This window comes from Pseudonaja textilis, chromosome 3 (assembly GCF_049901715.1).
Source record: "Pseudonaja textilis isolate UNSWEBS1 chromosome 3, rPseTex1.2, whole genome shotgun sequence".
NCBI lineage: Eukaryota > Metazoa > Chordata > Lepidosauria > Squamata > Elapidae > Pseudonaja > Pseudonaja textilis.
Window position 1 is genome coordinate 8,267,640 of NC_141992.1, and position 12,700 is coordinate 8,280,339.

At 44.4% G+C, this 12,700-nt stretch overlaps 2 protein-coding genes across 2 annotated transcripts in view; one reads left to right on the forward strand and one right to left on the reverse strand.

Annotated features, from left to right (window-relative positions):
• The window catches only part of COL20A1 (collagen type XX alpha 1 chain), a 173,169-nt gene that overhangs the window by 126,747 nt on the left and 33,722 nt on the right, over positions 1 to 12,700 (reverse strand). Inside the window, exons 9-13 of the mRNA XM_087928872.1 lie at positions 11,345 to 11,509; positions 8,337 to 8,498; positions 5,887 to 6,059; positions 4,180 to 4,309; positions 810 to 955 (exon numbers count right to left, since the gene is read on the reverse strand). Of these exons, the coding sequence (XP_087784998.1) occupies positions 810 to 955; positions 4,180 to 4,309; positions 5,887 to 6,059; positions 8,337 to 8,498; positions 11,345 to 11,509 (776 nt within the window). The remainder of the gene's footprint in view (positions 1 to 809; positions 956 to 4,179; positions 4,310 to 5,886; positions 6,060 to 8,336; positions 8,499 to 11,344; positions 11,510 to 12,700) is intronic.
• NKAIN4 (sodium/potassium transporting ATPase interacting 4) overlaps positions 1 to 12,700 on the forward strand; it is a 354,886-nt gene that overhangs the window by 43,309 nt on the left and 298,877 nt on the right. The gene's annotated exons all lie outside the window — the stretch shown is intronic.

Below are 12,700 nucleotides of genomic sequence, written 5' to 3' on the forward strand. Positions count from 1 at the left end.
TGTTTTTCCCTGATCCTCTCCTCCCTGCGTGCCCTAGGATAGATAGGGGATGGGCCTGGGTCCTCCTCTGACTGCTCAGCCAGCCTCTGCCCTTCCCCAGCCTCCTCCACCACCTCTGGAGCCACACTTCCATTCCCTGTTGGCTGTTCTTCCTCTTCCTCAGAGTCAGTCTCCACCAAGGGCATGACAATTACAATGGCACTGAAAAGAGTGACTGAAAAATGACCATTTTTTCACACTGACTCACATTTATGACGGTTGTAATGTTCCTGGGTCATGTGATCCCCTTTTGAGACCTTCCGACGAGCAAAGTCAATGTGAAAATCAGATTCACTTAACGATCAGGTTACTAATTTAACAACTGCAGTGATTCACTTCACAAACGTGGCAAAAAAAGTTGTAAAATGCGGCAAAACTCACTTAATAAATGTCTCACTTAGCAACATAAATTTTGGGTTCAATTGTAGTCATAAAATGAGAAATACCTGTGATTTCTTTATTGTTCTCCAGACCCAAGAACCAAGAACGACATGTGCAGTTACTTGCAAGTAGTATCTATATTTACCTACAGACAGAATCTTGCCAGAATAAAGCAGCTATTTGCATGACTATACACTCAGTGAACTGCTAGGGAGGGGATGTCTTTGCCTTCTTCCTGCCTCTCAGATATTCCAAACTCCACAGCTTCTTTGCACTCTGGAAGGCAGCCTTCTCCCTCCTGGGACTTCAGACTACATTCCACCCCAGAGTGGAATGCACAAGTTGCCACAACGGACGGTGTGAATGCAACTGAAGCACAAGTTCATTACCTCTTTTGTATCATCTTCGGCACCGTTGGGTGTTGAGGAAGACAGGATAAGATATTGCGTGGCCCCTTCAACTGGTTCCCACATGAGCTTGATACTGTTGTGGCTGATCTCAGATGTTCTGAGAGATCGAGGCGCAGACAATGGTACTAGGACATGACATGAAAGTGATAAACAGGTGAGTTATATGTGTTTTTGAACAGATATCCATTTGTCCAAAGATGTAAAAATACGAAGGCCAGACAAGGAATAATGGATGGAAACTGAACCAGGAGAGATTCAACCTAGAAATAAGGAAAAATGCCTGTGAGCAATCAACTGAGTTTGCCTTTGGAAATAGTGGGAGCTTCATCACTGGAGGCTTTCAAGAAGAGACTGGAGTGCCACCTGTCAAAAATGGTACAGGGTCTCCTGTTTGGGCAGGGGGTTGGACTAGATGACTTACAAGGTCCCTTCCAACCCTGTTAATCTGTTAATCTGTAACTACATCCAAAGTCCCTTCCAACCTTCTTTCTCTATGTCTGTGATGGCAAACCTATGGCACACGTGCCACAGGTGGCACACACAGCCATTTGTGCGGGCATGAAAGCCCCAGGCAAGCTTACCTCACTGCGTATGCGTGCGCCTCCTGGCTGATTTTCAGCCCATTTGAGGCCTTTTTCAGCCTGCCAGATGCTTGAGGGAAGCCTCTGCAGCCTTTGCAGGCTGAAAAATAGGCCTGTTTCATCAAGGGCCTATTTTTTGGCCTGCAAAGGCTGCAGAGGCTTCCCTCAAGCCTCTGGCAGGCTGAAAAAGGCCTCAAACAGGCCAAAAATCAGTCGGGAGGTACAGTGCAGGTAAAGGGGTGGGAGGGTCGCATACGCATGCACAGGGGCATGGGGGCTCTGTGTGCATTGCCTTCTGGATGCTGGCACGCAAGCGAGCGTGCACAATTTTTGGCACAGGAGCCCCAAAAGGTTAGCCACCACTGTTCTATGTTCTATTCAGGATTCAGATGACTGATGTATGCGACCACCCCAACTGTCTTTCAACAAGCGAAGTCAATGGAGGAAGCCAGATTCGTTTAATGACCATGTGATTCACTTCACTGAGTCACCGTGAGAGAGGACGTGGCAATATAAATTTTCCAAACAAATAAATAAACCGCAATGACTCACTTAGCAACCAGGGCAAAAACCCTCATAAAATCAGGTGTGACTCACTTAACAATCGCCCTGCTTAGCCAACGGCATTCTGGTTGTAAGTTGAGACTGCCTGTAAAATACGAAGCTGAAGTATCAAATATGAAATCGCCCCAAGAGTCAAGGAGGAAAATAGAATTCTTTTTGACAGGGCAAGAAATGTTTGGGAAAAAAATGTTCAGCGGAGTCAGCAGCCTGTTAACCAACCATGTGCAAAAATCTCAAAATGAAGACTATTTTTTAAACCGACGCAGTAAGCAAATCCTGGCTCTGTCCTCTTGTAGACCTGAAGATGCTCATAGCAGACATCTATCACCAATTCTTGAAGTAATGAATTTTTATTATGGCCGATCAACAGTACAATTAATCCCCCGATTAAAGTACGCTTTTCAAAATAAATAAAAATCAGCATAGAAACCCCATCAGAGATGTTTTGCCTTTACAATTATAACAATAACAATAAAAATGGTTTTAGGTATACCTGGGCTCATGTTTGCGAGATTTTAAGTTACATAAAACAACTTCCTTCCTTCCTGAGAATTTCAAAAGAAGGAGAGCTGTAGCCTTCTATCACAATAAATTATTCTATTGCAAGGAACACTGGCTGCAGTTCTGAAGGTCCCAGAGTCACAGGAGTACATATATACCCCAGAGCAACTTTAAGATGTGTGGACTTCAAATCCCAGAATTCCCAAAGCCAGCATAGAAACAAACAGATCTTTTGAGCCTGAGGTAGTATATTCCAAAAAAATACAGAGTTGGAAAGGATCTTGGATATAATCTAGTCCAGCCCCCTGCTGAAGCAGGAGATTATACCAGTGGTGGCTAACCTTTTTGGACTCCTGTACCAAAAATTTGTGTGTGCGCTTGTGCGCGCGCTCTCACGTGCCAGCACCCAGAAGGCAATGCACGCAGCCTCCCCCATGCACCCTGCGCATGCGTGCGTGATTCCTCACCCCACCACGCTGCCGCCCCCTTACATGCACTGTACCTCCCAGCTGATCTTCAGCCTATTTGAGGACGTTTTCGGCCTGCCAGAGGCTTGGAGGCCGAAAAATGGGCCCGTTTTGTCACTTCCGGTATTTCCGGAAAAGGGCCGGAAAATCAGCTGGGAAGCGCACACGCGCATGCGCAGTGAGGTAATTTTGCTTGGGGCTTGCATGTCCGCACAAATGGCTCTGCATGTCATAGGTTCACCCTCATGGCTCTATACTATTCCAGACAAATGGCTGTCTAATCTCTTCTTGAAAACCTCCAGTGATAGAGCACCCACAACTTCTGAAGGCAAGCTGTTCCATTGATTAATTGTTCTCACTGTCGGGGAATTCCTCCATAATGCTAAGTTGGTTCTCGCCTTGCTTAGTTTCCATCGCCTTCAGGTGCTTTCTCTGTGACAGCCCCTCAAATACTGGAAGATAGTATCTCATCACCCCCTGGTCCTTCTTTTCGTTAGACGAGGCATAACTAGTTCCCTCAATCATTCATTGTACCCTAACCATCTTTGTTGCTCTTCTCTGCACTCGTTCTAGAGCCTCAACATCTTTTTTGTATCGTGTTGACCAGAATTCATTTCATTTGTGTATTTTATTTTGTTTATTTTATTTTGTTTGTCAAACATGTACAAGATAAACAAGTGTAGGTATGAAGATAAACATGAACAAAGGAAGTAAATCTAGATAAATGGGGACAGTAAGACAGGGACTGGTGCGTTTATGCACGGCCCCTTTAAGGACCTCTTAAGAATGGGGTGAGGTCCACAGGAGACAGTTTGAGGTTGAAGCTGTGAGATTTGAGAATTGGACTCAGTATTCCAAGTGTGGTCTTACCAGTGCAGTAGTGTCACTCCTCATGATAGCAATGGCAATAGCACTTAGACTTATATACCGCTTCACGGTGCTTTACAGCCTTCTCTAAGCAGTTTTACAGAATCAGCCTATTGCCCCCAACAATCTGGGTCCTCATTTTACCGACTTTGGAAGGATGGAAGGCTGAGTCAATCTTGCGCTGGTCAGGATTGAACTGCTGGCAGTCGGCAGAAATTAGCCTGCAATACTGCATTCTGACCACTATGCCACCACAGTTCTTAATGATCCTGATACTATCCCTCTGTTGATGCAACCTAGGATTGTGATGGCGTTTTTGTTTTTCCTTTTGCTTGCTATTGTAAAGACATTGGAAACCTCACGACTTACGTGTTGAACTGATGCCCCTGAGACCGTCACCTACAGCATTCTCATAAACAGGGAAGACCGAAACCAGATATTCCGTCTGTGGTGTCAGATTAAGAAGCTCCACACTCGAGGTGGCTCCATCCAGAGCAACCTGAAAATTATTTGATTGATTGTTTTATATTTACATCTTGTTTAATTTGTCAAGCATGTATTAGATAACAGGTATAAGTATGAACATGATTATGAATACATGAAACGGATAGGAATAAAAGGGGGCATTAGGACAGGGACGGTAGGCACGTTGGTGCACTTATGCATGCCCTCTTAGGAACAGGGTGAGGTCAACAGTAGACAGTCTGAGGTTAAAGTTTTTGGGGTTTGGGGAAGAAACCACAGAGTCAGGTAGAGTATTCCAGACATTGACCACTCTCTTGCTGAAGTCATATTTCCTGCAATTGAGTTTGGGTGGTTTACCTTAAGTTTGTATCTGTTGTGTGCTTGTGTATTGTTGTGGTTGAAGTTGAAGTAGTCATTGATGGGTAGGACATTGCAATAGATAATTTTATGTACTACGCTTAGGTCGGACCAAAGGCAATGTAGTTCTAGGTTGTCTAAGCCTAAAATTTCAAGTCTGGTGGCATAAGGTATTCTGTTGAGAGTAGAGGAGTGGAGGATTCTTCTCATGAAAATATTCAAGATTACAGCCCAACCACTCTGAGTGAAAACCCAGTCCTCAAATCTCCTTGTAGTGGTGGCCCAACAAATTATTATTTAACTTTAAATAGCTTTGATTCTGAAGACGATGCCCGAGGATAACATGGATAGCCAAGAAAATAAAAAAACATGGATCCTAGAACAAGTCAACCAGAGTTCTCACTCCAGGTACAAATAACCAGGCTTAGACTATCGTTCTTTGGGCACATGGCTCCTTTGAGAAGTCCACAAATGGTGTAAAAAATTGAAGGAAAGACAAAAAGAGGATTGATAGAAGAGAACATTTGTAGCTCAGGGTTGAACTATGGAGTTCTTGATGCTGTCTGAGCTTCGTGGTTTTCTTACAGATGTTTCCTTATCAAACTAGGTAACATCATTAGTACTAGAAGGGAGGGCTATGTGGAGAGGAGGAGGAGGAGGACTGTGGGGTCCTTGATTTTCTCTGAGCTTGATGGTTTTCTTACAGACATTTCATTACCAAACTAGGTAACAACATCAGTACTAGAAGTTGTTTGTGGAGAAGAAGCTATTTGTGGAGTGGAAGAGTAGAAGGGGAGGGGGAGGAGGAGGAGGATCAGGAGAAGGAGAAGGCGAATGAGGAGGAGGACTGTGAGGTTCTTGATGTGCTTCATGCTTGGTGGTTTTCTTGCAGACATTTCATTACCAAACCAGGTAACATCATCAGTACTAGACAGGAGAGCTGTTTGTGAAGTGGAAGAGTAGGATATTAGGAGAAGGGGGGCAGGAGGAGGAGGATCAGGAGGAGGAGGAGGACTGTGAGGTCCTGGGTGTACTTGGTGTACATTTCATTACCAAACTAAGTAACGTTGTCAGTGCCAGCATGAAAAATCTGCAAGAAAACCACCAAGCTCAGAGAGCATCAAAGGACCCCCGTAAGAAGAGGATTACTAGCAAAAAGGGAAGTGAGGAAATTGATCTAGGTGACACATGACTGATCATTCAATATCCCTCCGGATGGGTCAGCTTAAGACATCAACCAAAACATAGACCTACCTCCTTGGGAATTCCACCTCGCGATGGGTAATAGACCACTCTGTATCTCTGGGGTGTTATGAGTGGTGGGTTCCAGATGAGGTGCATACTTCTGGAAGTAACTTCTTTTAAGAGGAGATTGGTTGGGCTCAAGTGGACTCCGGATTTCGCTGACATGGTTTTCATTGGATCCCCTGCAACACCCAAGCGATGGGTACCGTTTTATTTGGGGTTGGGGAAAACTGGATGAATTCACTTACGTGTTCATTTTGCTGAACTTATCCACTGCCCCAATTCACCTGTACTCTATGGGCGTGCTTTATGGTTGCAGGAACTGGCTAGTCTAATGAAGAGAAGGACCAGGGGTGACATGATAGCAGTCTTCCAATATCTCAGGGGCTGCCACAAAGAAGAGGGAGTCGAGCTATTCTCCAAAAGACAAGAAGGATGGAAACTAATCAAGGAAAGAACTAACCTAGAACTAAGGAGAAAATTGTTGAACGGTGAGAACAATTAACCAGTGGAACAACTTGCCTCCAGAAGTTGTTAGTGCTACATCACTGGAGACTTTCAAGAAAAGACAGTGTTTGAAATGGTTTAAGGTCCCCCCCTGTTTGAGCACTGGGTTAGACTGGAAAAACTTCAAGGCCACATCCAACTCTTTTATTCTCTTATCTCAAAGCGAATCCCAAAAAAATTGTTTTGCCCTGAATATGAAATGCATTCTTTCAAGACTACAATTTGTTTTCTTGTGTTCTAAACTGTCTTTTTCCATCTACAGTGGATTCCTTGGGCCATTTTTGGGAACGTTTAAACTATTTCAAGCTTGATAGAGCACTCAAATGATTGGAGTGATCTCATAAAAAAAGATTTGACACTTAGCACAAGACATTTTTTAATTTGAAGTGGTTCAAAACATTCTGGATATGCCTACGGTAAAGCTGGTTAGATGAGTTGACAAATTTGGCTTTTCAAAGCTAAGCTCTTAGTCAGAGATTAAAACAGTGGAAGAATAAAATCTAACATACATTTTAAAAAAATCAAAGCACTAAAGCAAGGTGGCTGGATCTGTTTATAGTTAGGGCTATGAATAAATCATAGCTTGAAGTGAGGCTAAAATATTGGTTAAGAATGGCATCGTTTATCCCAATGAAAAACAACTTAATGTAAACGATGCGCTGTCTTTATTTTCTCTCTTCATGGTAGAATTTGATTCACATCTCCTGCGCCAAGAATTGTTCGTAGGGCTGCAAAATGCAAAACGATTCCCATTTTGGTGCAGGAAATGAAGTTTTCTGAGAAAAATGAATCTTATTATTGAAGAAAAAAATGTTCCGGCGATGAAAAACCCCATTCATCCCTAAAGTATCTAAATATTAAAAATATGTGGATTGCATTTCTGCATAAGAGGCTGACTGTCAACTCACAAAGCTTTCCTGATTTGCTCCCAGGTTGCCTTATGCAAGAGGATGGAGGAATCGCGCCACGCAGCTGCATCGAGGAATTCGCACCTCAGTCAAAACAAAACACATCCTAGGCAAAAATGGTATTCAGCCAGTTTGGACTTGTTCTGACGTACCGATGGTGGGAATTTTGAGTAGTTCAGAGAACCAGCAAATACCACCTCTGGCTGGGCCCGCACGCCCACCCCCACTGTTACCTCTCCTATATTCCCTTGTTTTTTACCTCAGCTGACCACATGCCACGGCTCAGCTGAGGTAAAAAACAGCTCAGCTCACCAGCGCTGACTCAGAGGGCGATCTTTGAGGTGTTTGCGCATGTACACAAAGCGTGCATTAGGCACACATGAACCAGTAGAAAAAAAAAATGGAAACCCACCACTGATCCTATCCGGGCCTGAAGTCAAGGCCATCTCCACGGAGACCCACAATGGCCAGAGGGAGTGACTTCTACAACCCACAAATTTGCTTCGTTGGGAAATGTAACCAACGGCACACTTTGCAGGGAGGGGGAACCAGGGTCAGAAGCAAGGCGCGAACTGAGTGAAGTTAGAACTGGCTTCGCTTGGTCCGCATCGACATGGCGCTCCTAATAAACAACTGGATTTTTCTTTGAAACTTTGTTTGAGGCTCCTGATTTTATGAGGGCATCGGTCGGAACCCTGACACTGACATGGCATTCTCGGGATGGGGAGGTTTGTAAATGTATGGCTAAGCCCCACCCCTTTTTATATGCCTCATCATAGCCCCATCCACCATCTTGGCGCCTCTGGTGCCAGTTGAGTGAGTCAGCAGAAATGGGGTCAGCCTCACCTCAGAGAGGTCCTTGGTGCCTGGTGGTTTTCTTGCAGAGTTTCATTACCCAGATTAGGTAACATCATCTACTCATCTAGCACTGACGATGTTACCTAGTTGAGTAATGAAAAGCTGCAAGAAAACCACCAACTTCAGAGAGCACCGTGGTCCCCATGTTCAACCCCGAGCTACAAATATTCTCCTTTTTGGTATCACCTATATTCTTCTGGTTCTTCTCCTTGATCCAAGCACATAAGAGCCATGTGAGCCGGCTGACCAGAGAACGGAGCAGAGGAAAATCCACCACATTGTAGACGGTCATCTCAAGGGGTTCGGAGGCCACTTGGCGCAGCTCTGTTTCATCAGCGTTTTTTATCCCTGAAACAAAGAGGAAACATGAGGATCTGGAGGTAACATGGATGAAAAGTGTGAAGCCTGCGAAAAACCATCTAGCAGGATGTCTACGAAGATTCTCTCTTTTTTGTCAAGTTTTTTATTTTATATTACTTATACATATCAAAGCGTGAATAGTGTGATACCTGGGTACCATTCATTTAGTACAGGTAAACATAATCTTGTAACTCATTAGTTATTACATTTTATTTTTATTATTTCATATTATTTAATAATACTACCATCATTTAATTTCTAGACTTCTCTCTTACTATTGCATAGATCTTGTTATATTAAAATATGTATATTGTTATTCCCCTCTTATTTCTATTCCTCAATCATCCGGGTCGTGGTTGTCCCAAAGTTGCTTTTCCAAAAGGCAACTGGGGTTTCTTGATTTTTTTCCCCCTTGAAGACGCTTCGATCCTCATCCAAGAAGCTTCTTCAAGTTCTTCTGAAACCAAGTTTTCTTGAGAGGGGCGAGGAACAAGAAAATCCAGTGGCCTTTTGGAAAAGCATCTTTCAAACATCTAGAAGGGCCGTTTTGATGGGATGCATTGGCTAAGAGGGAAGATAACAGATTTAAAAGTTCTGGGAATAAATAAAGACTCTGGGAGTCTTGCCACCAGCATCATCCGCTGTCAAAAAGGCAAGATGGCTGCCTCCTTCCCATGAATGCTGCCATTTGCTACTTTTCTGTGGTGGGTTTGCAGAAATAATATCCACTGGTAATACCCCAAATGTAAGGGATATCCTGGTTTGGGGTTCTAATCAATCATCTATTGGAACCGTCCAACCATGGCTAGCACTGATGTTACCTAATTTGCATAATGAAACATCTGGAACAAAACAAGCCAAGCTCAGACAGCACCAAGGACCCCTCAAATCATCCCGCCAGCCATGCTTTTACTAGAAGGCCTCTCCATTTGATCCCCATTTTCTCTCTTTGGGCTTTCTTTTTCTTTTGCAAAAAATAAAATAAAATAACATTCTTGTCCAGTGTGTTTAGTTGTTATTCTACTTTCTTCAATTCCTTCTCTTTTCTACTCCTTCTCCTCTTCGCCTTCTTCTCCATTTTCCTTCCTTTCCCTTTTCCTCCTCCTCTGGTTCTTCCCCTTCTCCTTGTCCTCCTCCTCCTTATCTCCATTTCCTTTCCTTGTTCTTCTCCCCATCAGCTCCTCCTCTTCCTTCATCTTCTCCTTTTTCTTCTCCTTTTTCTTCACTTTGTCCCTTCTCCTTCCTTCTGTCCTCTCCTCCTCCTCCTTTTCCCTATCTCCATCTTCCTTCCTCCTCTTCTTCCTTCCCCTCTCCATCCTCCTCCCCCTCTTCTTCATTCACTTTTTCTTTGCCCTTGTCCTTCTACTTCTCCACCTCTTTCTCCCCTCCTCCTCCTCCTCCCCCTCTTCTCCTTCTTCTTCCCTCTTCTCTTTTCTCTTTGTCTTCTTCTCATCCCTTATCCTTCTCCCCCCCCTCCTCTCCTTCTCTTCTGTCTCCTTTAGAACTCTTTTCCCTGGGAGATATTTTGTGCTACAGAATTCTCCAAGAAATATCCCTCTTGATTATGGATGGCACTGTTTGGGTGACTCCTCCACGAACAACACATTTAAACAAAGCACAGCTCCTGCCTTCTCATAGCATGTTGTGTTCTGGCTAACAAACACTGTTGTGGCACAATGAGATAGCCTGCCTGAGTCAAAACACCTGCCATGAAAGATTCCCCTACCCATAAACAACCCCACTCAGTCCCTCAGAATGCGTAAATCTAACACAAAAACCTACTTCAGTGACATTTAGTAGAATTCGATGTACGTGAAGCCCCTCAATATTTATACCTATCCAGGTGCCTTTCAGATACAAAAGACTACAGTGCACATCAGTCCAGTCAACATTCATCACGGCCAAGGCAGCCAGGGATAATGGAACCTGTAGTCCAAATTATTTCTTAGCAGGACACTGGGGAAAGGCTCTTGGAACAGAATAATTGTTTAGTTTGCAAATGATTTCAGCTTGAGTGGAGAGACACCGCCATCTCGTGGTCAGATCAGGTATTGACATGAGACAGAGAGGGTTTTGAAGAGGTGAAGAGGAGTGGACTTCAACTCCCAGAATTCCCTACACTGACTTGGGTCTGGGGCAGGGGTCGTCAAACCTTTGGACCTTAGGGACCACCAAAATCATAATTTTAAATCCCGCAGACCAGAGACCCTGGGAAAATCCTCCCAAAAGTCTAACCCACCCCGTTTTCCTACCAATCGATCATTCTTTATTTGGGATCACAGGATACCATCTCCAGCTCCATTCTCAGGGGGAGAGAGAGAGAGAGAGACTTTTGACTTCATGCAAGGAAAGCAGCAGAAGCAGCAGAAGTCTTTCTTTCTCTCCCCCAAACTCCACCAGAAATGAGTCTTTGTGAGACTTATCACACCTGCGCAGCCTCTTGGAGCAGGAGGCCTTGCAGGGTCCCAAAGACTCATTTCTGGTGGAGTTTGGGGGAGAGAAAGAAAGACTTCTGCTGCTTTCCTTGCGTGCAGCCAAAAGCAGAAGAAGAAAGAAGCAGCCCGGGGGCCAGCTGGGGTACATGGGGAAAGTTCCCCCCTCCACCCTTTCCCCCCTCCCCTCACTACCTCGTGTTGTTCACAATGCAAGCGATGCAAGCCTTGTGTTCCACAGGCTATGTGGGTGTCACAGCCTTGTGTTCCCGCGCAGCCTGGATTAATTGCTTCAGGGGGTGCTTTGGAGGTGATATTTCTCTGCAGACCACCCAAATTTTCTCGCAGACCACCAGTGGTCCCTGGCCCACTGGTTGGTGGCCACTGGTCTGGGGGACTCACCCACAGCGAATATCTTGATTCCCATATTCTTCAAAGTCTGGGCAGGTGGGCTGGCATCATCCTGAGATTTGCCATCGGTCAAAAGGATGAGGAGTTTAGAAGCTTCAGGCCTCGCACCCACTTCTTCTTTCAGGTTGTGCTCTAGGACGTGTGTAAGCGCCAATCCTTGGATGGGGGAAAAAAGAGAAAAGGAAAAAATAATAGTTAGAAAGGTCCAGAGAAAAGGAACGAGATGTCATTCAGGTCTTGATTTCTCCCTTTCCTTAAATCTGAGCCAAAGTGGCGTTTCACGCCTGGCCTCTTTCCGTAAAGGATGACAAACATTGCAAAATGTTCTACAGGGGAGTCCTCAACTTATGACCACAACTGAGCCCAAAATTTCCATCATTAGGAGAGACATTTGTTAAGTGAGTTTTGCCCCACTTTGACACCTTTCTTGACACAGTTGTTAAGTGAATCGCTGCAGTCGTTATATCAGTAACCTGGTTGTTAAGTGAATCTAGCTTTCCCATTGACTTTCTTCGTCAGAAGGTCACAAAAGGCGAATACATGATTCCAGGACACTGCAACAGTTCAGAGGTAATATTCAGCCAGTTCGAACTGGTTCTGCTGTACCAGTAGTGGAAATTTTGAGTAGTTTGGAAAACTGGCAAATACCAGAATAATGTCAGGTTTCCAAGTGATGAAATCCATTTTAAAAAAGAAAAGAACAAAGTCCATCTTCCAAGACAATTTCTTTTATTTAGGAAAGCATCAAATTGGTGAAGTCCATGGTAATTCTGAATCTGACACAACCCAGAATTACCCCACAATATTAGAAGTTAGAAACAACCCCCAAAAGTCACATTCCCCAATAGAAGTAATTCAACATTGTTTGATGTCATAAATCTCTGCTTCAAGGGGCCTAAGCACGGACAGCTTGTTTTCCCACAGGAAGAAGAACCACCTAGCCAAAACAACTCTCTTTATCTCCACTCCTTAGGAATGTGGCAAGCCCGAAACCCTCCCCCCCCCCATGACTGCCACAGAGAAAGTAAGAAAAGAATATATACTAAGCCTAACTAAAATGGCTACACATAGGTCAATTTCAGGCTTGACAACCTCTGGCTGGGCCCACCCACCTGCCACCGCCATTACCTCTCCTATATTCCCTTGTTTTTTTACCTCAGCTGATTCACGTGACAGAGCAGATGGCCGCACCTCAGCTGAGCTAAAAAAAACCAGCACAGCTCACCAGCATTGATGCAGCAGGCGGTCTTTGAGCCCTGCACACATGCGCAAAGCATGCCCTTAGAACAGCGGTGGGATTCAAAAAATTTTACTACTGGTTCCGTTGCTTGGTGGTTGTCACTTGGT